This window comes from Equus quagga, chromosome 12 (assembly GCF_021613505.1).
Source record: "Equus quagga isolate Etosha38 chromosome 12, UCLA_HA_Equagga_1.0, whole genome shotgun sequence".
NCBI classification, from domain to species: domain Eukaryota; kingdom Metazoa; phylum Chordata; class Mammalia; order Perissodactyla; family Equidae; genus Equus; species Equus quagga.
Window position 1 is genome coordinate 24,770,970 of NC_060278.1, and position 27,075 is coordinate 24,798,044.

Here is a 27,075-nt window from a genome sequence, read left to right on the forward strand (position 1 = left end):
AGGAGGACGATCACAAGGGTCCAGTGGAGCAGAGAGGAGGACGATCACAAGGGTCCAGTGGAGCAGAGAGGAGGACGATCACAAGGGTGCAGTAGAGCAGAGAGGAGGAAGATCACAGGGGCTGCAGCATGGGCTCTGGACGGGCACCTGGGATGAGGACTTCAATGGGTGCAATGAATGAGAAGCTTCAGAATAGTTTCCAAGGCAGACCCCAGAATGCAGGGGGTTTAGGAATGAAAAATTGGAAGAAAGTCCATATAAACAGCAAGTTTTGAGAAGTCAGAATGAGAAGAGGAAGTTATATAGCCTTCTCTCATGTAGAGGGAAGGCTTGGTGAAGGTGAGAAGGTTTAGGATTGGAAAATATAAGACTGAAGGAAAGATATGAGAAAAAGGAAGGAAAGGAAGATAAAGGACAAGAGAAAATGAAGGGAAAGAACTTCCTCGGGAGGGAGGGCAGGAAAGGTGGGAATGAAGCAGGGCGCAAGAGGAGGAGCTGATCCTAAAACTAAGGAGGCATGCTGCTTCCTTCTTGGAGCCTGGAGGACAAGCTGTGAGGATAGCTGCCATTTTGGAACCCGAAAGAGTAAATCCACACGGACAGGGTAACTCAGCTAGTCAGTCCCACGTGGTGACATATCCCTCAACCCATGTGTTGAGATTTTGACAACTTATATTTTAAAAAGGCTGCATTATTCTAAATTACAGAAGTCCTGCAGTGACATGAATATCCATCTTATAAGCTGCAAAGGCGAAAGTGGGAATAGAGAAGCAGTACACTATGCCTCTCAAGTCTTTATAGGACTATTTCAATATTACAGCCCCATGAAACGACAGGAAATAATAGAATGCAAGGAATTTAAATTTTCTGTCTTGTTGTCAGTAACAACAAGAGTGCCTAAATGTTTTTATCAGCTGGTACATATTCTTTTTAAACACCAGAAGCGTGAGTAGTTTGATCTTTAGGGGAAATTATAGTCAGATAGTATCCAAAAGGGTACCATGATACAGCTAAATTATCTCTGCCTGTCACAGGTTAAAGAACAGTTAAATTCTGGACGTTCACATCAGCTTTTTCTAGATAACAAATCTTAAGTACCTTCCTATATTCACTCAATTAGTGATCCTGGGCCTTGATAACGCTGCAGAGAGAAACTTTCCAACTATCATTCAAATCATATCTAAAAAGGTGGTCATAAATATTTTAAAACCTAAGCGAACTAATAAGACCTAGACCCATTAAGGATAAGATCTTTTACAACAAATTAAATAAAACAATTTATTGAAGTCTGGACTCAAGATAAGCCAGATTTACTAGCTGACCTTTTATTCATTTAAAGAACAAAATTAGCTCTAATTGCATTAGAATGGAATCCAGTAAATTTTCCCAAGTCTTCTAATGTGGCATCCGTGTAAGCACTGCTGCAATTGTTTACAAGGAAGATGGAAATGCTTTGATTATAATCTTTCCACTTGTTTTACTGTGTAGTAAAAGCATTTCCCAAAACCTAAAGCCAGCTTTTCTGACAATATACTATTTTTTTCTCTTAAACATACTGCATCTTTGGTGTTAATGAGCAAACCCAATGTACCAGGGGAAGAAATTAAAATTGGAGATGTCATTATTATTTCATGTCAGTAAACATGAGGGAGTAACATAAAGAGGTCAAGAACTCCTTGTCTCGAAAAATCAGAAAAGGGCTGAAGACCCAAATAAGAAAAATTTTAACTACCTGCTTCCTCTCAGAGTTATACCTGAGACACGTGGGTTTGCGTCTGTTGAATTTATGAATTTATAAGTACAATAAAGTAGCAAGAATAATGTATACAACTCACAACTTGTGTTCTGGTTCAGCGGCTAGAAAATTTCATTTGTATTGTTTCCATCTTTCACTAGCATTAAAGATAAGTCATTTGCCACACATTTTAAAGATAGCCATTCTTAAGATTTTCGGGGGTCACCGCTCTTGTTTTCTAGCTTCTAATGTAGGCAAAATACCTATGAAGTGCTCCAGTATCGGGGACAAGCTCAGCAGGGCAAAACCAAACTATCAACACTTTTCAATCTTTCCTTTTTTAAATCAAAAGCAGACAGTTTTACTGGAAGAGAAATAAATTAAAAATAGAAAAACAAAAGGCCTTCGAAGTCTGACAGGCTAATGCTCTGAAATATTCTGAACTTTACTCCTAAAGGATCATTTTTTTAAACAAATAAGTTTCTTTGCTCTGCCTCCTCAGCATGCTTTCATAAAAATGTGAAATCTGACTGCCTTTCCCTAAATAAAATAAAATATCTCTCTTATTTTTGCCTGTCCCTCATCCCTTATTCTGGCAAGAGAGCCCTCTTTTCCTTCTGGAACCTACCATTTCCCCTTCTGACAGGGATGTCTCCCCCACCACCGCGGCTGGTGAGCCAGGCTGGCCAACTGGAGTCCTTGACGGGGACTGAGAATGGACGCTGTGAAACGGGGGTGTTCACCAGGGACACGGAGCCTAAGAACCACCTCAGCCTCGAGCGTCTTGGACATCTTTGCCACCACACAGAGGCAAGATGGAGACACAGAAAGTGAGCAGAGTCCTTATGACACTTTTTGAACCCTGGGTACCACCTCACCTAAAGTCAAATAAACCCCTTTACTTTGTTCCTTTAAGCTAGTTTGATTTGGATTTCTGTCGCTTGCAACCAAGAATCTTCACTAACACCAAAAAAAATGACAGTGCTTCAACTGAAGATGAGAAGCCTCTTCACAGAGTCCCCTTCACCGAGTGTGCTTCTGTGATGTACCCTCACATTAGGGGTCGGTGTAAGAAATTGTCAAATACAAAATGCCTTTGTATCTGCTGGAAAAGCTGCCAGGGAAGACAGTGTTCCTGCCATCTGGTTCCATAGGGAAATCAAGTTGTAAATTTACTGCCTTGGAAAACTTCATCTCTCCTGAAAAACCAAGAGGCACTTTCCTTTTTAAAAATGTATTTCGCTTTTTGCCCTTACTGCTAGAAAGCCGTGATTATATTTGATGGGAGATCATTTGCTTCTTTCTGCCCTTCTTAGCCTTAGTTCCTATTTCTCTTTTCTAGTAACTTTATTATATGTTCTGCCTCTAAGGTACCCTAAGTTTGTTTAGACTGGAAAAAAGTTACATAAGAACAAACAACATTTCAAGGATAGAAAGAAAAATGCAGAAAGTCGGATTAAAAACCATTTGCTACTATTTGTCTAAAGAATATATCAGTAAAACACCACCATACATGTTTCACCGATTAAATGTCTTTCAGCTAAATCTGGCTACATTTTAAAAATATAAAATGTTTACTTTCTTTAAAAATATTTTAAATGGTTATTTTTGTAATTGCCCATAATTATTTTCTACTTCTAGCTGTACTGACAAAAAGCGTTAATGAGAAAAGGTTGGATCACAAAAAGACCAGAAATATCCACAAATATTTTGTTTTTAAAGATTAAACTCTTGGGGCTGGCCCCATGGCCGAGTGGTGAAGTTCACCTGCTTTGCTTTGATGGCCCAGGGTTTCGCTGGTTCAAATCCTGGGTGTGGACATGGCAGCACTCATCAAGCCGTGATGAGGCGGCGTCCCACATGGCACAACTAGAAGGACCCACAACTGAAAATACACAACTGTGTACTAGGGGGCTTTGAGAGAAAAAGGAAAAACAAAATCTTAAAAAAAAAAAGATTAAACTCTTTAATTTTTTCAAGATTAATGGCAAAGTTTTAGTTTTCACAGTACATATAAATAATGTAGGGGTTGGCCTGGTGGCGCAGAGGTTAAGTGTGCATGTTCCGCTTTGGTAGCCTGGGGTTCGCCAGTTCGGATCCCAGGTGCAGACATGGCATTGCTTGGCACGCCATGCTGTGGTAGGCGTCCCACATATAAAGTAGAGAAAGATGGGCATGGATGTTAGCTCAGGGGTAGTCTTGCTCAGCAAAAAGAGGAGGATTGGCAGCAGATGTTAGCTCCGGGCTAATCTTCCTCAGAAAATAAAAATAAAAATCTAAAAACTACAACTATTAAAAATCCCCCTCCCAGGCACAAGCTAAAGTCTGTAAACTGCAGCAAAAACCTCAATTACTCACACAAAAAGGAAAACACCAAATTTTCAGCACCTCTGCTAAGAGAGGTTTGACTAATGAAAGAATTTCCTGAATTTTAAGAAACTTGATAATACTCATGGCTGTGTTGACACTGGGAATCAAAATGTTAGCAGAAAGAAAACTATAATCACCAGGAGTAAAGTGATCACGGAAGAATATCTCAGCATAATTTGCATATTTTGGAAAAAGGGTTAAATCTGCAAAAAAAATCTGTTGCCACCTCTCAGTCAAAAGAAAATTTAGAATGATCATTGATGACATAGTGTTTTCATGAAAGGCATCATAAATTATTGTGTCACTTGATCAAATAAATATACTATTAGATACTGTTTTCATGAAAGCCATCATAAATGATTCTATTACTTGATCAAATATACTATCAGATACAAATTGGGAAAAAAGACTGAGCATTACTGGATGTCTGGAAGGGTCTAATTAATGACCCCTTTCTGGTGAGCTCATTGAATAAGGACAGCAATGCCCTAAGAGCATGACCAGCTCACCATTTCAACAGAAACCCCACTAACCAGACGAAATAACACGGCAAGCAGAAGAGCCGCTCTGACCGAGGGGAGGAGTGAAGGGGCAGACAGAGAAAAGGACAGAAACTTCCTTGCCAGGACTAGTGAGAGGACAGCATTAAAGACACACTTGAGAACTGCGAGGGGGGAAGAACGCTTAATCCCCTAACCGTCACCACTATTCATCTCAAAGTCTTTATATACACTTACATTTTTCTTAATCCTTTACCAATATTTAAAATTACCTTTTTTCATTAGGAGCTCCTTCAACAGAATTTTGAGCTGTATAAATATAGCTCCATATTTAACTTTAGAAGAGTTGCAGGTCCTGTTCTGCCATGTCTGTCTGTCTTTTTTGTTTTTTTTGCTGAGGAAGATTCACCCTGAGCTAACATCTGTGACAGTCTTCTTCTATTTCCTATGTGGGTTGCCACCAGATCATGGCTAATGAGTGGTGTAGGTCCACACCTGGGACCTGAACCTGGGCCACCAAAGCGGAGCATGCCGAACTTAACCACTACGCCACGAGGTCAGCCCTTGTCATGACTTTCTTGACAATCCTATTGAAACAGTCCTCATCCCTAAATTACTCCATCACATTACTTTGCTCTATCTTCTTCACAGAAATGAATAAATGAAAAATAAATGAAAGAATGCCGTAAGTTGGACCATTCTTCCTACACTTGCTCAAATCTCAGTAAATGATAAGATTAAGATGACAAATAACATAGCAACTGTGGTACCACTTGCCCATCCCATGACAGCGGACACTACACTCATCATACTCCTTGTCACCAAGTCCAAGGGGGACCTCAGAATCCTGACCAATACAGTTCCAGGCAGCTGCTCCTGGGCAAGCCGAAACCTACCTGAAGGCTAGGCCAGACTCAGATGTTTTAGTAATGTACTTGAATGTGCCGTTTCTTCCCATTCACACTACTCTAACAAACTCCATAGGCATTGAGATTGTATCTCCGGGTTAGTACTTTGGTTTCATCTTCAGCAGAGACTAAGGGGAACTCTGGATACCCAATCCTGGAGGACATGTTAAGGGAATTTGAGGTCTTTGCAAAGTCATCTTGGATTTTAACAGCCTCAGGAGGAGGTGCTGCACTCACCATAGACCTTCTAGAATACAGTTTCCAGTCACATTAAATCAAGGCAAAAACAAGGTACCTTTGTATGCTTCAAGGAAGCATAATAGAGAATAGAGGAAATAATCTAACCTCAAAGTACTTTCCTGAATCGAGGGCAGAAGACATAACTTCACTTAAGAAGATTTTGAAACTAAATATTGTCCTAAAGATCTTCCAACAAGAGGGTATAATTTGAACCCTGTAAAGTTTTTTCCTTTTCCCATAATTTCCAAAGACTCTATTCTCTGCCTGTTCTTCAGCAGTAAACAACCCCCTTCCCTGAACTATTCAGACCCCCTGTTTCAATCCCAGCCTGCTCACTAATTTCACTTCAAAAGAGTATCATTACACTCCCGAGTGTGCACAAACTGAGTAAGTAAAGGTACATTTATATGAATCTACCACCCCTTTTCCATTATTACTGCCATGGAATAAGCCATGTATTCTTAAACTATAAGAACAAAAGATTACTTCTAATTTCATAAATTTTCATGTGTCGTAAAATATTCTCTTCTTTCAATTTCTTTCAACTATTCTTAGCTGTGAGCCACACAAAAACAGGCAGTGGTGTGGATGTGGCCCATGTGCCACAGTTTGCTGACCCTGATTTAGATTAAAAAAACCTATACTGATTAAGTTATATTTTACATAAAATCCCATCGCCGTGTGACTTGGGCCTCTTTTTCTCCTATTTTAATTTAAAATATAATATATTTCACTCATGTATTTCTCTGTTCATTATAAGTATTTCTTTGTGTCTCACTTTGGTCAAATGATTAATTATTCATATAATATGGGGGTTATTTACCTAAATATCTGAAAGTTCACATATTATTATACTTTCATAGGCAATTTGTCCAGAATGTCTGGGTATTCTAACTTCCCTAATATGTTCCAGAGTAATAGGATCTATTTCCCACATCTTCAATATCTTAGGTATATGAGCGATTTATTGAGAGGAGAAAAACAAAGAGTCAACAGAATGGCTCAAAAATACTTAAGGGTGGATAAGATGAACAGTTTTATCGATGCCTTTTCCCAAACCTTTTGTCTCTAAAGGGAATGAGCAAGGCAGACCTCTGTGTAGAAGTAAAGATTATGTAACGGTGACTTACTGAGAAAACAGAAACAAATACGAACCAGCAGGAGAAAAGTATTTGTTGAATGCTAAATAAGAACATTTTCCTCTTAGAGAAATGAGCCCAAGTATAGAATTTCCAAGGAGAGGGTATGAATAGTTACTTTGGTTGCGTCTCCTTGCTAACTAGCCCTCTGTCCTCTGCTGGTTAACGGATAAGAACATCACTCAAATTTCCGCAAGTAAGATAGAGGGTACCAGGTACTGTACCAGCATCTGGTTAAAAAAGAGCTGAATCTACAGTATTTTTGTTACGTTGTCTAAGCTTGTCAGCAATACTACCAACCACTGGTCTAGGATTCTACTGGCAGAACCAAAAAGGGTACTGTCGGAATTACGCAGGTAATTTGGGTAAGAAAAGTACGGACTATTTGGAGTTTCTTCCCTCAGTCTCCAGAAGACAGCGTGTGCCTCTGAACTACCATTCCTCAGAACGACGGTGGACCTTTTCACTGCACTACATTAGGAATTAACAAAAGCAGCAGCATAAAATACACACAAAATTTAAGATGGAACAAACTACTGAGAACACAAAGCAAATTTTCTGTTGTCTACCAACTAAAGAAATTCATGGGTCCTACTTTCATTTTTATGGCTAAAAACCAAATGAAAATTAAATGCCTTATAAGCCTATTTTCTACATAATATGTGATCGTTTGCAAAGTAAACTAATCCATGTTCAGGCTTACTGGTAAAAACATAGGGTTGCAAACTTGTGAAATTCATTTAAATGATATATAGTACAATTTTTGAATAATAAGAAAGAAAAATCAATGTTGCATCACCTTATCAGGATCACATGGGAACACTGCGGCCTTAATTTATAACTCAAAAATGAATTTTTCTTAAAAAAAAAGAGCAGACAATTCAGACTTCAGCTATTACTATTGTATGCTGTTTCACTAAGCCTTTGGCAGTATCTTTGCTTTATAGGAAGAGAATAAAACCATGTGCCATCTGAGCAAGAAGAGAATCTTCACTCTCTGTCATGGCGACACAGAAGACGTACTTGAGAAGGTATGCCTTACTGCCACCTGGGTGTAATATGGCAGTTGGTCCATTCAATACCCAGTTTCTTACTTTGCAAATAGCCAGGACCTCAAGAACCATGCAGAAACAATGTCATGTGCTAGCCTTTAAAAAGGAGAAAAAGAACAAGAAAAAAGGATCCCCTATGTTAAATAAAGCCATAAGCATTTACTCTGAGGAAGAAACCAATAAAAATTTGAAAATGAAAAATTCTTAAAATAAAGCTTGACACTACACGTTCATACCTGGAAAAGGTTTGCAGAGTTCTAAATCCATCAGGAAAGAGCAGGGAAGATTAGGGTCAACTTATTTCACTCCAATTCAAATGTTTATACTTACATCTTGTCTTGGCCAGCACCAACTCTGAGCGTCAATCTGGGGATAACTGGACTTGGGGCTGGAACAACTGGCTCCACTTTTATCTGTTGAAGTTAGGACATTAGAGTTAAACACTTTTTTTTTCAACAAAGGTCCTCCCGCCTCTTTTCCTACTTCCTCATCTCCACAAACTTGATAAACGAGTTTCGGCCTCAAATGTTGCTAAAATGCTAGACCCAAAGATAATCTGGGCTATTCTGTGTTGTTTCTCAACAACTGAAGGCTACCTGGCAACAGGAGAAATTTTATAAAATTTAATCACTTTATGTAAATATGGGAATTATTTCTTTCTTAGTTTTGGTTAATTTCTTGGATTTTATTGTTAGAATTTTTTTTTTTAACAAAAATTATCTAGATCATTTGGTGGAACATTTAAGTAATTACCCGACTTAATATAAACAGAAAAAGATGCAATGATATCTTCTCTCTAAGATAAAATGCATCTACTTATTCGATTGGAAAAACATTAAACTCATCTTAAGTTAGCACTGTCATATAAAACAACTGAAACACCAAGTGTAACTACAACGTTAAACTGTTCCATCTTTTGGCTAGTAGTAAAAAGATCTAAAATACCATAAAAGAAAAAATATATATACATTTTTAGAAAGGATTTATGGTGAAGGCAATGGCTGCTAAACAAGTTGAAGATCTCACAAATATTTGAGCTAATAGTTAGAAACGGCATACACAAACTATGATGTTAAAGGGGTTCTTCACAACCTTTGGGTTGGAGGCGCTATGGTGTAATAAGTATTTTGAATGAATAAACTGAACACAAGCTCTGCAGTTCAAATTATGGGCTATATCAGAGTTTTCAACAGGGGTTTTACTGGCCTTTTTGGTGGGACAATTCTTTGTTGAATGGGACTGTCCCAGGCATTGCCAGATGTTTAACTTCCCTAGTCTTGGGGCACTACTATATGCCAACAGTACACTGCTGGTCACTGTGACAACTAGCTGCAAACCACTGATTTACACATTTCAAGCTCAAGAGTTAAATCAGAACGGTGTGGTGGTTCTAAAGGGGAATGAATATTTAACATTATGTTCGATATACTATATCATATAATAAAAAAATTGCACAGTGATCAAATCTACTATTTTTTCATGTTTTCACCTGTCCCCTTCTAGAATTTTTTTTTAATCCACTGTAACATCAAGATCTACGACCTTGACCATTCTCTTGAACAGCCTGGAGCGTAGGAGATACTCAACAAATATTCGTTGGATTAACTTCTCTTGCAAGCACCTTTGACTCCCAGTTATTTCACTATTTGTCCAGGACCAATTTAAAATCATCCTTCAGAGCACTGAGAAATTCCAGAGAAAACTTTAAAAATCATGCAAGCTTCTGCCATCACAAACTCCAACGTCATCTCTGCCTTCAGTACTATTTATTTGGATTACCAGCTAAACTAGATAAGGGCAGAGACCACATCTGTTTTGTTTATTGCTATTTCCCAGTGCCTAACATGGGGTCTGACAAATAATAAGTGCCTAAGATTTACTGATTGAAAGAATTAATCGGAAGCTATGATTTCAAAGCTTTACCTCTTTCAAGAACCATCCCATGATTTCCTTTCCTCCTTTGCCCTTCAAACTCCACAGGAAAAAATACTGAGGCCACTAGTCAGGAGAACTCCAAGTCCCCATAAACTTACAAACTTCTCTGCCTCTACAACCATACTAGGGCCCACCTCCTCCAGTCTTCTAAAGAACCTTTCTCCTTATTTATAGCATCATGAAACATCTTCATTACATTAATTATTTTCAGCTAACTTTTCAATGTGCTCAAATCTATCTTTAAAAAAAATATTACCTCCTCTTCAACCTCTAGCTGACAACCTCTCACAGTTTTTAGTCTTCCACTGTCTCTTCTTCATTGTCTCTACTTTCTCACTCACCATTCATTCCTCAACCCACTCCAATCTTCTGCCCCAATTGTGCCACTCTAAAACACTCTTTCCAGACGCTATTTCCTAATGTCCCAGTATGTTTTTCCATTATAGGTCTTATCATGCTCCTTTCTTCTCCTTTCAAAAGTCCTCTACTTTGCTTGACCTTACTTGGTCCTCTCCTCTTGTCATTCCACAGTGACATACATCATGTCTTCAAAATCTCCCTCTCTGGACTAGCACTGATGGAATTTAGGGCCAAAATATAATATTGCCTACTGAACATTTTCAACTAAACATCCTGTAAGTATTTCATCTCATCACACTTAGACTGTAACTAGTCTCCCTGTTGGCAGATGTCTCCTTCACTCGCCCGGATCTTTGAACAGCACAGTGCAGTGGTTTTCCTCAAGGTCCTAGGAGATCCAGAGTCACTGAGGTGGGGTCAGAGCAAGACCCACGGAGAACTAACTAGGGTTTGTGTTCACTTTCTCCTTTGTCTTGAACAAAAAGTTCCATATCTAACCAAATCTGAAAACCAATGGTCCAACCTATTTTGTAAACTATTAAGATTTTTATATTTTTATCTTTCCGTGTTATCTGTGGGAGAATAAACAAATATATCCAAAACAAACATTTTAAACCACTTACTATTTGCCAGGCATTGTGCTTGGTTATTTTTGAGATGTTCTCATTTAGGTTTTTAAACATGCAGGGTAGATATTATGGTTTCCATCTTACAGGGAAACTGATCTATCTGAAGCAAAAACTTCCCCTTTCTTTTCCATTTCCTTTTCCTTTTTCTGTTCTAAGGTCACACGAATAGCAAAGCTGGGATTAAACTCAGTGTTTTTGATTTAGAGAATGAAAAATTATATAAAGTTCCTCTATTTCTAAAAACTTTTAGGGTCACATACTCCTAAGTGATGAGGTATTGGGAGTAATATTCCACATTCCTTCAACCCACAATACTGTTATTTAAGCACCTAACCCTTTGTTGAGTTTTAGTTAAAAATACAGCTGTTTGCTCTACCTTAAAAAAAAAATCTTCTTTACTACGATTATGCTTCACATTGTATGTTTGGTCCCTTTCTATTACCACACTATACAATAATTATAAGTCACACTTTTTATTGCACTTCACAAAGTGTGTCCCATATACATGACCCAATTTGATCTTCACAACTCTATAAAACAGGTGTGGAAGGTACTATTATCCCCAAGTACTGAGGCCTAGAAAGCTCAAGTGGTTTGCCCAGAATTACAATGTTAGTAAGTAAATGATCTAAATCCAGGTGTCCTGACACCAAATTCATCCCCTGCCCTACCATACTGCTCCTTGACTCCTTGCCACACGTTTTGAGTCTTTTTTTCTGGGTATGTTGATGTCTTACGTGGAGCTATGCATTTTCTTTGTCAATGTCTTTTACGATGAATGACATATACTTGTGAGATGGCTAGAGTTGGTTGTAAAATACATTTTCTCTATGGAAGGCTAACCAGAAAATGTGGAAATTGAGATTAACTTTGGCCTCACCTCCATTCAACTAAACTGGCTAGGTTTGTGATGCTGTCTTAAATGGCTTGGCAGGGCAAAAGAATCAAGACACAGTTTATTTATGACCTACTACTAAAAAAAAAGTCAAATGATACAGTATGTAAAACAGAACCAACAAAAATGAAGATATCTTTTATAAGTCAGATTAAAAATGGTATAAACGTGCCTTGAGACAATAGATATTTAATAAACTTGTCCAATTAATGAACGATTCAGAAGTCGTTACCCCCGCTCAAAGTTTTACCTATAACTAGGGTGACCACATCATCCAAACAGAGACACCTTTGAGAGTGAAAGTGAAAGCTATTAATTACACCACAAAACAGGCGTAACCTAAGATTATCCCGCGCAAACCAGGAAATATGGTAACCGGACCTGAATATATTTACATACCTTAATTTCCTTCTTAAAGAGGCTAAATCAGATTTAACCTAAAGATAAAATCCAAGCAAGTGTAGAAACAGACTAACGAGGATGTTAATAACATAGATACAGAAAGCACAATTTCTAAATAAAAATTTCTCATCAGACTTCTGTTTACATTAACTCTATTCAAATGCCTACTAAAATAAAAACAAGGACATTTCCTACAATCACAACATAATTTCTCATGTGTCCATCCCAAAAATCAACAAACTAAATGACAATTATTTCAATTACTTAAACAATACAACTAATGCCATCTTTTAATGGCATGAAGCCAAAATCTGGGAAGATGTGAGCTGTTAAGGGGTTAAAATAAAAGAACAGCACTTAGCGTGATGCTGAGAATTGGGACGCGTAGAGAGCATTTACAGTGGATTACTAAGCTTCCCAAGTCACCAAAGAGGCAAAGTCCAGTAATATAAGACTCCTTTGTAGCTAACTAAAAATACATTGTCAGTGGATTTGTCCAGTTTTATGTATAAGCAATACGTCTTTCACCTGAACTAATACTAGTAGTCACATAAGCCCCTTATTGCCATGTGCTGCATTTTTTTTGCTAATCTTCAAGGATTTAGCTTCTTTGCCACATACCTCAGGGCACCAACTGATAAAGCTCTAACTCTCCATTTTTCCAGGACACCAGCAGTGCGGCCTTGCAAAAAATGAAAATCGCTCAAGAGATTTAAAGGGGAAATTTATTTTTAAAATCCTGACTTGAAGCAAAGAGGTGGATTTTTAAAAAGCTTATCTATAAAGAATCAGTTTAAATTTAAATTCTATCTTGGAACTCTTTCATGCATTCCAGCTTTAAAGTTTATCTTCTGACAGGGACTTTCTGCAAAGGTAATGGGCAGCTTTGTCAATATAATCTGGCCAAGTTTTTATTTTTCTATTTTTTTAATGTTAAACTTCTTAGATTAAAAAAAATCCCCCAAATATGTGTGCTAGATAGGGTAGCAGAAAGTTCAGCAAGCGCTAGTTCAGATTCCCATCTATGTTAATATGTCAGAAAAATACCCAGAAATAGTACTGATGAAAAGCCCATTTTGATAACCTAACATTTTGGATGCTGAATTACGATGACTGGTAACCATCTTGTCGTCTTTCTTGGCAATTAAGGCCTTTACGTTATTTCCATTTAGAAAAATAGTTTAACACTGAAAAATTATTTAAATATTAAAGACAGTCAGAAGAAGATCTATGGTTGTGGACAATATAAGTGGAACGCAGCCAGGACAACTGAAACAGAACTCACGCTTTCATTAAGCGCTCAGAGTCCACCATATGAAGACTAGGAGATGGCCTCTGGTCAACTTCTATAGATCCAAACATACTCATTTAAACATTAAGCTACTGGTTTCCTCTTGGAACAGACAGTCATAAGAAACAGGAAGGGAGTATGTCTCCCTTTTTACTGGGCTATTTTATTTATTGAAAACCCTTCATTTCACTAGTTAGTTACGAGTGCTGATGAGAAAGACTGGAAAATGAGAGTGCATTACTTTAGAGAGAGGTGAAAACAATGACAACCTTTTGTTAAAGGGACAAACCAGTAAGACTATTTATCCTTCTCTAAAGAACAAACTGTTTAAGTTCAATGAAAGATTATTTGGGGGCAAACAGCTAAGGGATTTGGGGATAGATTAAAGAAACATTCACATGCGTATCCCTCTCATCAGCCTCCATCTGAGGTGACAGGCCCGTGAAGGAGGTTTTAGGTAAGAAAGAACCCAGCCTTTGCTGACGGAGCTAGGTCAAGTCACAGCTCTTCCACTTCCAGGAGCAACAGCACCAAGCCCTCAGAGTTGCTGGGAGGATGATTAATCAAATTCTGGCCAGGTCTGGCACTCATACGCACTCAATAAGTGGCAGTTGCTAATATCATTTACTGTGTGGCTTAGTACATTCAATAGCCAATGTTAGCTCAAAATAAAATTAATCAATCAATAGGATGAAAATTTGGGGAATCCTTTAGAGATTTTGGAGCATTCCATTATAAGCAAATCTCAATTATCTGTGGGCTGATTAACATTATTGGTTAGTTGTAAGAAAATTCTGGATTGTCAGTTAAATGACACAAACTAGTCTTTACTTTGTGCTTTCTATGAGAGGGCAAAGAGAAGGCCTTTTAAGCCAAAATATTCTTAGAGAAGGTATGAAACCATTGTTTTTAAGCAGAGGTAAACCATACTTTATGGTGATGCTGTCTCTTCCAGGTACTGAATGGCAAGGAGAGAGAGGGAAGGAAGCAGGAGGTTAGGAGAGGTGGAGAGGTTAGGAGAGATGAATAACTAGTAAGTGAGGGAGCTGGAATTCAGATCCAAGTCAGTCTGATGCCACAGTCCACGTTCTTTGTGGGCCTGCTCTGGGCCTATCTATCTACAGATTGTGATGTCACCATTTTGGGGGTAAAACTCTACTGTAACATTTCAGATCATTCAAATAAGAGCATAAAAACTATTTCCAGGGGCCAGCTCTGCAGCCGAGTGGTTAAGTTCATGCACTCTGCTTCGGTGGCCCAGGGTTTCACAGGTTCAGATCCTGGGCAGGTACCTAGCACCACTCATCAAGCCACGCTGAGGCGGTGTCCCACACAGCACAACCAGAAGGGCCTAGATCTACAATACACAAATTTGTACTGTGGGGCTTTGGGGAGAAGAAGAAAAAAGAAAAAAGAAAAAGAAGATTGGCAAGAGATGTTAGATCAGGTGACAATCTTTAAAAAAAAAACTATTTCCAAGTTTGACAGATGGATTTTGGCTTATCTTCTATATAAGGTTATATGTACAACTGTTCAATTCCACTAACATAAATAAGGAGATGCTTTCTTCTTTAGTTTTTCACAGCAGTCCTCCTTCCAAAAAACACTTAAAATACCAAGAGTAAATTTTAATAAAGTAGTCCTGTAACATTCATCTAAACCCCACAGATTCATGGTTAACAAATTAGGTCATGCAGTACATACACCAACACAAATACAAACAAAAATGTTAAACTACTCTGAAATGTACTGTTAGGTCTATCGCTGCTAAAGCTATTATAGTTATGTTTGCCGCTCCTGAACAATTTTAATCTCTTAATGTGTTTTCCACAAAAAACTAGTTTGTTTCTATTTTAAACGGGTGAAAGACTAGACTCTTAGCGCTGACTAATGCGGATCATTGTCCATAAGGGGGACTGAAAGACTGTGCATAAACCACCATACTTGCATTATTACCACGACATGAAAAACAATCCTTCCTTCTGAGGGTGCATCACTGAGCCAGGCACCATGCATACATTAGTTCACTTAATCCATTTCTAATTTAATGCAGGAAAATATAGTGGTTAAGAACATCAACTATGGCATCTCACAGCCTGGGCTGAAATTGTGACTCTTGTTCAATCACTTAGTAGGTATGTGATCTTGGGCAAGCGTATTAATTTCTCTAAACCTGTTTCTCATCTTACAGTAATAATTATAATATGTACCTTATAGAGTCGTGGTAAAGAATTAAACTGATATATAGTGTTTAGCATATAGTAGTTACTCCAAAAATGTTAACTATTACTGTTTTGCTGTTTTAAAAGTGTTATTATCATATCCCTACTTTAAAGATGAAGCACCAAAGGATTAAAGAAAGTAAACAACTTGTCTTAGACCTTACCACAGATCTGCTGGATTCCAAAGCCCAAGGCTCCTTCCACGTACCATGCAGATCCCCATTTAATTAACGGTATCTTTATTGGTTCTTGTACAGATAAATGTGGGTGTTGCTGGTAAAAGCCTCGTAGGCAGGTAAAATAAAATGGGGAGATGTTTTTCTTTTATTAAAACAACACCCTTGCTTGCTTATCTGGGTCAATGTCCACTTGCTCCTGTGACTTGGTCAGGATAAGAAGGAAGAATGAGATGGTGGCCCTCGTTCTTTCGACAAAAGACATTTTCTTGGGGCAGCTTAGATATGCCTGAGTTTGATTTACCCTTGCTGCCTTTCTTCTGTGGACATGTAAAAGAATTCTTAGATCATATGTAATCCAACTTGAGGTGTACTTGCATTTACTCATATGATTTAATACTTGGTGGGGATGAAGTGGGGTTGAAAAAGAAGTCAATGTTTAAGTTAATATCTCAATTTCCACTCTTTGTCAATGGCGTTTCCATGGGTTGCACTAGTTTTTATCCTTTCCTAGCTGCATAAAGGGCTAAAATTTAAAAGAAGGTCAAGGAAGCAGAAATTATTTTTTAACACTGTACCCATAGCTGACTCAACCTGTCACACATAAGTTGGCTAGTATGGTCCAATGAACTATCCAGGTTTCTACATTTTATGGGTTAATTCAAAATGGAACAATAACACTCACCACCTCCATAAGCAGCATCTCCATTTACTGAGCATTTACTTATGTGTCAGACACAGTACTAAATGTCTCAGCTGCTATCTCATTTAATCCTCACAAAAGTAACTCGCCCACTTTCACATAGCTAAAAAAGTCAGGATTTGAACTCAGGTTTAACTTTAGAGACAATACTGTTCATTATTTTTTTTTGGTGAGGAAGATTGGCCCTGAGCTAACAGCTGTTGCCAATCTTCTTCTTTTTGCTTGAGGAAGATTGTCACTGAGCTAATGTCTGTGCCAATCTTCCTCTATTTTATGTGGGATGCTGGCACAGCATGGCTCGATGAGCAGCACTAGGTGCGTGCCTGGGATCTGAACCTGCAGACAGCAGGCCGCCCAAGGGGAGCACATGAATTTAACCACTATGCCACCAGACCAGCCCGTTTATTATTTTTAAAGACTTTATAAGATAGCTGACTTTTATAAATGTTTATCTTTTGTCATTTATCTGGCTCATAACCCATCAAAACTGATACAAAAACTTCTTTTCTGTAGGCACAATCTGTGCAACTTGTAGCTGAGCCTTTTCCTCCAACCAAGGTAGTCTGAGGGACTTCTCTTCCCCAAAGTCAGGTAGATATGGAGGAAAGGTATGGACTGCTGATACAAATCTAATCTGATGGGCTTTATCCAAATTCATAATGGCTGTTGAAACAACTCAGTGACCTTCCACAGTTAAGAAGGTGATGAAAGCAACAGGACTCTGTTTGATGTGCTGAGGGCTCCGCTGCCAAGTGACGAGGTACACGATGGACAAGTGACTAACTGCTGTCAGGCAGATCTCTAGCAGTACACATTCCAAAACGTGAAGTGTGTCTGTGTGGACATGACTCTGCTGGGTATGTGACCTCGATCTTGGACAAGTCACTCTCTCGGGCTCGGTTTCTCATCCATAAATGGTGATAACAATGCCTGCTGGACCTATGGCACAGGTGTGCTAGGAGGAGAGAACAAGGTACGTGCAAGTGCCAGGTACCAAATAAAAATCACATAATGATAACATGTTTTTAAATGGAAATAAGAGTTGGATTTCTGTGTCTTCTTAATTTGCTGATGTTCAGTTATTAATATCAGAATTTTCATTCTACTTCTTTATATTTTAGAACAGCCAAGGGGACAGAGAAAGAATAAAGTTAGGCAGAAAAATGTGAGCATTGTCAACACTGCTTGTCAGTTAAATTAACTTTTCTACGTACGTTTGAGATTAAAAATATTGCAAAAGTATTGGTAACAAGCTGCTGTAGGTCAGAGGCATCATAGTTTACTATGTGGAAAAAATTACGGGGTAGTATTTTGTAGCCAGCCTCAAAGAGGACTGCTTCTGGAGGGCAGAGCAAGGACTGCTGAGGATCTGTATGTATAGCACCCTGAATACTTTGACACTTTTTAAGAAAGTTTAAAAGAAATTTTCAGATCAACCAGTCAACCACCATAACCCAAAGAACCATGGACTGAAGAGCAAAGCCATTAAAGCAGAGGTCACGTCCTGTGCCCAAAGGATTGAGGGCCCTGTTTCTACAAAACTGCGGGCTGTCAGTCAGTTTCTTTGGCTGAACTCGATGGCATGCTAATTTGCTTACGTCGTAAAATACTTGGAATGATTTTCTGCCCACCAACAAGGCTGCCAGATCAGCCTAGATACTCAGAAACATGTCCTATCTTATTAAAGCAGAAAACGCAAGGGTAAGAGACGCTACAGAAAGTAGTAGACAGCCATAACCCTAAACACTTGCAAAATGGTTCACCAGAAAGAAAACCGAGTCAGTACGGAAGGACTCCACGGGGTTGGCCATCCTCTTAAAGGCACGCCATGCTCTTGCATGCTCTTAGAAAAATGGATGTTGCCCTTTTTTGCTATCTAATATTGGCTACAAAATAGTGTGTAGTAGACTTGATAATTACAAAAATCTTATTCACAGTTTAAGATTACAGATTTTTTTAAACTGCCAGAGATTAATATGGTTAATAGAGAGCTTAGGGTCTGTGATTAGATTCCTCTTAGCCTATGAATTTTTAACATTTTCCACTGTGGAGGGGGCTTGATTATAGGTTTATGGGTTTTAGAATTAAAATTAAATTTTGTAATCACATTACAAACATATTTCCCATTAAGTTATGGGTGATTTACATCCAAAATACAGATAGAATTGCTGGCTTTGTTTACCTGTATTTTTCAATAGGACTTTGTTCAGATAGTGCCGAAAAGGATAAACTCTTACTTTTTCATGCTTGTGTTTCTCCTTTTCTTTCTCTCTCTTCTCTCTCTCTCTTTTCTCCTTCTCCCTTTCCTTCTCTTTCTTCTCCTTTTCCTTCTCTTTCTCTTTCTTTTTCTTCTTCTCCTTTTTGTCCTTTTTCCTCTCTTTCTCCTTCGGTTTCTCTTTCTCTTCAAACAGTTTTTCGGGGAGCATGGGTGACAGAGAGGGCAGCATGGCAGGCATCCTCACGGCCGCGGCGGGGCTAAACAAGGGCAGCGCCATGTCCTTTGGCGGCAACACCAGTGGGGCTGGTGCCACCTTCATCTTCTCTTCTCGACCTTTATCTTTAACTTTGTCTTTGTCTCTCTTGTCTTTATCTTTTTTGCCCTTTTCTCTATCTTTCTTCTTGTCCTTATGCTTCTCTTTCTCCTTTCTCACAATTCCATCTTTCAACCTTACTTTTGGATCAACATCTTCAAATTCTTTTATTTTAAACGTATAGGGATCTGACTCCTCATCTTTGAGAAACTCCTTCCACGGATGCTTGGTTTCCTTCTCTTTCTCCTTCTCTTTCACTTTATCCTTCTCTCTGTTTTTGTCCTTGCTTTTGTCTCTTTCCCTCTCCTTATCGCGCTGCTTCTCTTTCTTTTTCATTTTAGTCTTCAGTTCCTTTTTCAACTTCTTTTTGACTTCCACTGATGAAGGCAGTTTGGTTTTCTCCTCATACACCTTGTGCAGAGGCTCGGGAGTGGGAGGAGAAACTGAAGGAGAAGAGATATAAGGAAAGTTGGGAGGCATGTTTGAAGGTGTTCCCAGTTTTGCTTTACGTACAACCTCATCAATGGAGGCATCCATGGTCCATGAATTATCAGAACTTGAAGTTCCGCCTGAATGAGGCAGCGGAGTGGAGCCTGACTTGGTGAAATTGTTTGCGGAAGTGGACGCTTTGGGAGTAGTACATTCTGAACCTGAAATTCTCTTAGGGCTGGTAAAAATGTCGCCTTCGGATTCTGATCCAGAAGAAAATTCGAAAGGATCTGGCTCTCGTTCAGCACAAGCTCGTGCGATCACAGCATCAATAGAGTCATCAATTGTTTTATCGGTCACGACAGCCTTTTTCGGCTGATTCTCATTGTTCAGCTTCCCAGCATCAGGGGGTGTTTGTATTTGTTTTACCTGAATGGCCTCTTTACTGATTTTTTCACTCACTGTAGCTAAAGGAGTCCTGTTTGGGGTTTCAGGTCTGACAGGTGCTTGGGGAACATGAGTCATAACCTTGGGGCTCTTGGGGCTTTTAGGGCTTTTAGAACGTCCAGGAGATTTCTTTTCTTTGGATATAGTTTTTGGTGACCGAATAGGACTTCCGACCATTGCTGGTGACTGAGTAGATTTAGGTGACTTAATCTTCTGTCCTGGAGAACTAGTTTTAGTCTTTGTTTTAGGTGTAAATGACTTTGTTTCTAATGGTTTTGCAGTTGGCATTTGCGATTTTGCAACCGGAGCTAACATTGGTGGCTCTGGCGACGGAGGTGCTAGGTCTGTATTGTCCTGTACATGCACTGGAGAAAGCATTGGTGGAATCTTTTGGGTATTGATTGAGCTGAGTGGTTCTCGAGCTTCCAATAATACTATGTCCAGGGTGTCCCCTTTGGTGCTTAATAGTCGTGGTCGCTTCATGGCAGGCATTTCTTCAGCTTCAGGACTATCCAATGGTCTCTTACCCAAGAAATTCTCATCATTAATAATTTCCTCCTCCTCCAGTTCATCGTCTTCCTCCAAGGGAACCTGCATGGCTTCTGCTGATGTACCGCCATCAGTGGGCACCTGCTCTTCTTCTTCTTCTGGTAAAAGAAGAAAAAAGAAGCGTTACTGGAATATAAAAAAAATCTGACAAATAAAACCAATACTTCAAACATGATTTCTAGGAAAGAAATGAAATTCTTGACAGTGTTTAGAAAGTAGAGCGGTAAGTGTTCACTGATCTTCCAAAGGCGCACCGTCCTTCTTTGACGAGTAGCAATCAGTGACAGCACATAAATAAGCCGACTGTTCTCCTTTTAAGGGGTTTGGCCCCACTTTTAGGATCTGGAGTTTGCTAAGTTTTTCCCCTTTGTCTTCTGCTTCCTTAATTAATTCTTTTCCTAACCTGACTAAATACTGTCTTTCTCTTTCCCTTTTCCTCTTATGTACACGCACACACACACATCTCTCTAAAAATCAAGAGATGAGTTATTATGTGACTACTATCCTCAGAAATGACAGAAAGGCATACATTTTTTAGGACTTTTATAACAAATTCTAATTCTTGGAGTTTGGAAAATGCAAGCCTCGGACCCAGACATAATTCGCATACTACCTGTGTCTTCTATTTTGCTTGCTTGATGTCGGCCACTTTGAGAGGCGGTATGGTGCAATGGAACACCTGCCGGCTGTGGCATAAGAAAGATGGCGTTGCAGTTAGTGTTCTGGCACTACAGAGCAAAAGGCCTTAGGCAGTCTCTTAACCTCTCTGAGCCTGCTTCATGACCTTTCAAAAGGGGCTAATGTTACTTGCCTTGCCTACTTGACTGAGTTGCTGTAAGATCAGATTATTTCTTTCTACACATATTAACTAAGCATATACCATGCATAATGCACAATGATAAGGGCTGAAAGAGCTTCTGGCATAAATCACAACCTAAAAGAGCTTACAGTTCAGCAGGGGACACAGTGTATGTGTCTGGCACATAGAAAGTGAGTGGGGTCTCAATAAAGATGAAGTGCTACAGCAGTTCCAAGGAGAAAGAGATGACTGCGATGCCAGCGATCTGGAGAAGACTCGCTGACTAAGCAGCATTTTGGCTATCTGGAGACGGGGAGTAGTAAAGTGCAGGGTGAAGGAGCAGATGACAAAAAGACGGAGATGGAACAACGGAAGTGTGGAAGAACCAGGGAATAATTTGCCTGGGAAGTAGGTGCAAGATGGGGAATAGTAGAAAGTAAGCTTAGTCAGGGTGCATCCAGATCCTAGAAGGTTTTTTTTAAGAAAATTTTATTGAGGTCATGTTGACTTTTAACATTGTGTAAATTTCAGGTGTACATTATTATATTTCAGTCTCTATATAGACTGCCTTGTGTTCCATCAATACTCAGACTTTAGAAGTTTTGAATTCCAGAAAAACAAACATGATCTTTATTCAACTTAGTTTGGAATTACTGAAGACTTTTAGCCAAGAGAGAAAAATGACTGGGGTATATGTTAGCATAATTATTCCGGCAAAAACACATAGGATAAACAGCAGGTAATGATACTAATGAAGAGGTGACAAAGTAGGCGTTACGGAAATGACATAGGTAAGCGACAATAAGGGTCTGAACTGGAACAGTGGTAACAAACAGGAAGCGGCAGAGGTAGATGATATTTTGAAGACAGAATGAGTAGAAATTGATAAATGGTTAGGTATAAGAGCAGAGGGAGGATTCAAACACAATTTCAAGGCTTTGAGCCTGGTGAGTGACAAATGAAGTCATTAACAGAAATAGGAAATAAAGAAACAGAGAAGGAAGATGATTATTTATTAGCTCAATCCCAAGACACAGAGTTTGAGGAATAGTTAGTGATGTGTGGCAGGGAGCTGAAAATATACTAAAATTCAGAAACCAGGACAGAGTCTGTGAGAGAGAGATCTTTGTGGAGATAAATGAAATCACAATAATGGATAATGTTAGCAAGGGAGAAATAAGGGGTAGTCAAGTTCAGATATTCTGAGGAAATCTACATATAAAGATAAGAGGAAGAAGATTTAAAGAAATACATGGGGGAATGAGGAGATGTCAAAGAGATCAAGGGACAACGAGTTTTCAAGAGGAGGACTAGTGAACAAGGTCAAATGCTTAAGAGGTCAAGGAGAACGAAGGCTCACAGCAGAAGTCACTCCATAAGAGCTTTACGGGGTGAACAGGGAACGAACGATGTAACGTATATGAAAGCACTGTGAAAACTAAAAAGGACAAGGCAAATTCGAGACATACTTCTTGCTGCCATTACTTGAGAAGGACACCATTATCCATCCAGTTACCCAAGTCAGAAACCATTCCAGACTACTTCTTTCCCCTCTTCCTCCACATCTGAATTGTCCGTTTTCTTCTGTACCTCCTTTAACGTGCTTTCCCCAATGCTACTGTAGTTCAAATCCTCGGCGCCCCTTCTCTGTAGCACTGCAACAGCCTTCTAACTATTCTCTCTGCCTCCAGTCCCTTCTACTTCACAACCATTTTTACCACTGCCCACGGTGATCTTCTGAAAACACAAATCTGAGTGTGTGACTCCCCATCTTAAAACCCTTTCGTTGGTCCCTGCAGCACTGGTTTGCAAAAGGTGCTCCCTGGAGCCTGAGGGTTTTGTGGAACCCCTTTTGAGGCACTGCACAGTAGAGACTGGGTCCCCTATTCTCTATTCAATGCAATAAACCTCTAAGTTTATCTATTTTCCATGCTGAGCTTCCACAAAAACTATCAAAGATCACTACTGTAAAATCTAACCATCTAACTTCCCCGGTATGACCTGTAGGGCGCTCCGTCATCGAGTTCAGTGATTAACCTCACCTTCCCAGTGAGTCCCCGAGCACTCTACCCACTCCAGCCTCGCAGACTTCTCTGCAGTTCCTCCAGCACACGGTGCTCCGTCTCCGTTCTGCACCTTGGCGTGTGCAACTAACTCCCGTGGCCTGCAGTCCTCGGCCCTCCTGACTCTTGGGTGACTAGCTCTTCTCAGACGCCAATCAAATGTTCTCTCTTCTGTGACGCTTTTTCTTAGCAGCTAGAAATGGCCATCCTCCCTCCGGCTCTACTGTATCCTGATTACATAAGCAACAAAGAAAGTCTAGAGTGTTTATTATCTGGCCCTTTACAGAGAAGGTTTTCTGACTCCTGTCCTAGACCGACCCTATTCAGATAATTTGAACACTTCCTTCCATCCTCATGTTTATTAGAATGACAAGACAGACTTCAAATCTGCTCAACTGCTAACAGGCAAACATACGAAAAAATCAGAAAGAAGACAGCTTTAGGATACCCCAAGTGAATGAATGAAAAGGTTTGGAACACTGACTAGTGTTATATTTCTAAATTCCAAAGAACCTCCTCTTACCCCACAGGGGTTCATAAATCCTAATGATGCCAAAGCAGAGACAGGTTTAGCTTGGGCAGCATCACCAGCCTCCAGAACACGTTTTAGTGTGCCTTGTTCTTCTCACTCTGGAGGCTAATCTGGATCCAGATGGGCCGTGAGAGAGGGAGTCCCCGGGGCCCCAGGTGGACATACTGGGAGGGCAGAGGATTGCTCTAACGTAAGCAGTCCCCACAAAGGGGGCTCCCAGGACCAAAAGTAAGACAGTTACAAGGCCTCTTTTATAGCTAGAACAACTTGAAAATTTGGGTTTTCTATACAGTGTATTTAAGACTTATTATTTTGCTCGTGTGCAATTCTATCAAATTGGAACTGACAAGATGACTGCCAGACAGGCATTGGAACCGAAGGAAATAGGTCAGGTTGGGTTATGAAAAACTGTACTACTTTCCTGCAAATCCTTTAGAAAACAGATACATTTGTTTGGAATTTGGAGCTCAAGCACCTCAGAAAAATATCAAAAAAATGAATGATAGTTGTTTATGTTTAAGTAAAAAAAAAATTAACATAAAGCTTGATTCAAAGTGGGTCTCCACAAGATATAAGGGGGTTATTTGTTTTTGTTACTTTATTTTTATTGTTTATTTTCATTTTTTGTTTATTTCAAGTCCTGGCTGCTAACCTGTATGCATCTAGAAGCTTTACATTGTTTAGAGGAATATAAATGAATTATAAAACTAAACTACTAAAAGTGCTGATTTTAGGAATATTTAAAATACAAATGTTTCTTGTTTTTATTAGTTTAATTTACAATTTTTTTTATGTTTAAAGATTTTATAAGAAAGCTTCAACTGTAGCATCAAAATTAATCAAAATGAAAAGAGAATTTTTCTGGAAGAGAAAGCCTTAAACTTCAATAAGAACAGGAAAAGTGTGAAGATATTTTCTGAATCAGAAATTACCTGATACACACCAGAGAATACAGCAATGTATATATAAGGCATAAAGCATAATAACGAATGAATACCTGTGAAACCACCACCCAACTGCAGAAACAGAGCATCAGCAATATCACTGACCCCCCTTGGCTCCTTTCCGATAAGCCTCCGCTTTCTCCACTCCCATTGCCATCGCCCATCTTGATTTTTATACCTTCTATTCCCTTGTTTCCTGTAACGTTTTACCACATTTCTATGTAGTTGGCTTGTTTTTGAACTTTATATAAGTTGTATCACACTACAACGTTCTTTAGCTTTCTCACCCAACATGTGTTTCTGAGATTCGCCTGTGCTGATGCAGGCACCTGGAATTCATTGGTTTTCACTGCTGTAAAAATGTACCACACATATGAATCCACTCTCCCGGTACGAAAGTTTCCCACTTGAGTGAATATATTTTATTTTTAAAATATTACAAAATTCAAATAAATGAATACAGTTGATTGAGCTTATGCTTGCTCAAACACAGACTTAATTGATGATTATGCAAAATGAGCTTCTGGTTTTTTATTACATGAATAACTTTAATTCTGTGTTCTAAGAGTTTGGAATAAGATAAATATATGATGGCTATTGAATGGTTTATCCTTTACCACCACCCAAACTCCCACCTGAAGGTTAATTTCAGTTTGATAATAGATGAATGGCAATAAAGTATTCTTTGTGTCTATGTGTATAATAAGCATCATTTACCAATAACCTGTAAAATATCTTAAAAGTGTTTTAGCATTTTCCTATACTCATCCATGGAAACAGTTTTACTATAAAATAGCATATAATTTGGTTAACAGAAATTTAATATTACAAGATACTTGAGATCTTTTGATATATTATTACATAAATGCATAAAAATAGTAACAAAATCTTGGATCACAAGCTCTTTCTAATTTAACACAAATATAGACATAAGAAGAAAAGCTGTGTTCCAAAGTCAAAAGGGAAATGCTATATGATATGGCAAGTATTTTAAAGATTTTAAAGATTTCCAGAGAACTAAAAACTCATTTTCTACTGTTTCAGTATTTTGAAAGTGGACGAAAGGAATCTCCTGTATCTACATGACAAACAAATATGGGGGGAAAAACTAGCTTAAGGAAGACTATTAGTTGTGAGATGTTAAACAAGTTTCTCAAGTTCTTAGTACTTTATTTCCTTGATCCAGAAGATGTGGGACATTAGTCATCACTGAACTTGTGAGTATAGTGAAAATTAATTGCTAATTAGAGTTCAATAAGTACTCAAATTACTAAGTAATAATACAGGTCAATAACAGAGATATACAGTGTAAAGTCAGCCTTGCAATCCTTTTTGAGAAGATTAAAAAAACAACTCCCCTCACTATAATCTCTCTAACACCATATAACAACAGCGTCAGTCCAGAGTTAGCATCTACAGGTCAAGTGGGTATCACCTCAGCATCGGCCCTCATAACTCCATCCTGCAACGAGCCATCTAGAGCTGTGGGGAGACTCGTTAAGGAGAACAGACGTTTTAGTAAGGGAAGCTGGTTCTGGATAACTGTTAATGCTTATGCTGCTAAAGGTATAGTAAAGAATTATTTACAAAACCAATGTTTGCTTTTCTGCTTATGCCAAAATTTGGCTAAAGTTAACAGTGATAAGAGTTTTGATTTATCTTTTCTTTTGCCTGAGAATTTATTCAAAATTATGATATTTGTTATAAACTGATCATTAGCACTGCCATAAATTATGATATAACTACTGTGCTTCCAGGAGGAAAAAGAGGACACTAACAATGAGAAAAGCCATGAAGAACCACACTTAAACCAGGCGTAGGAGCCTCTATTTGCAAAAAAATGTTAACTTACTGGTAAAAAGATTCATGTCCACTATCAACAACCTTATTCTTCATATAAATTCACTAAAATGTGAATGTTATAATTCAATCTAAGGAAAAACCTGCCACATTGAGAGGTAACTTTTCATTCTGCCAAATGTGTTACATACACAGCATGCTTTCTCAGTTGTCAAAAAAGGGAAATGATGGAAAATAATGTGATGACTCGGCACAAACTTACCACCACAGAAATACAATTCAGAACAGAGGCTTCATCGGTAGGAGAGCATCTTACCATAAGGGAAGGAGGGAGAAATACAGTTCAGAACAGAGGCTTCACTGGTAGGAGAGCATCTTACCATAAGGGAAGGAGGGAGAAATACAGTTCAGAACAGATGCTTCA

At 38.8% G+C, this 27,075-nt stretch overlaps 1 protein-coding gene across 1 annotated transcript in view; it reads right to left on the minus strand.

The window, feature by feature from the left end:
• TAF3 (TATA-box binding protein associated factor 3) overlaps positions 1-27,075 on the minus strand; it is a 177,036-nt gene that overhangs the window by 26,046 nt on the left and 123,915 nt on the right. The window contains exons 3-4 of the mRNA XM_046680096.1: positions 18,795-20,611; positions 8,275-8,357 (exon numbers count right to left, since the gene is read on the minus strand). Of these exons, the coding sequence (XP_046536052.1) occupies positions 8,275-8,357; positions 18,795-20,611 (1,900 nt within the window). The remainder of the gene's footprint in view (positions 1-8,274; positions 8,358-18,794; positions 20,612-27,075) is intronic.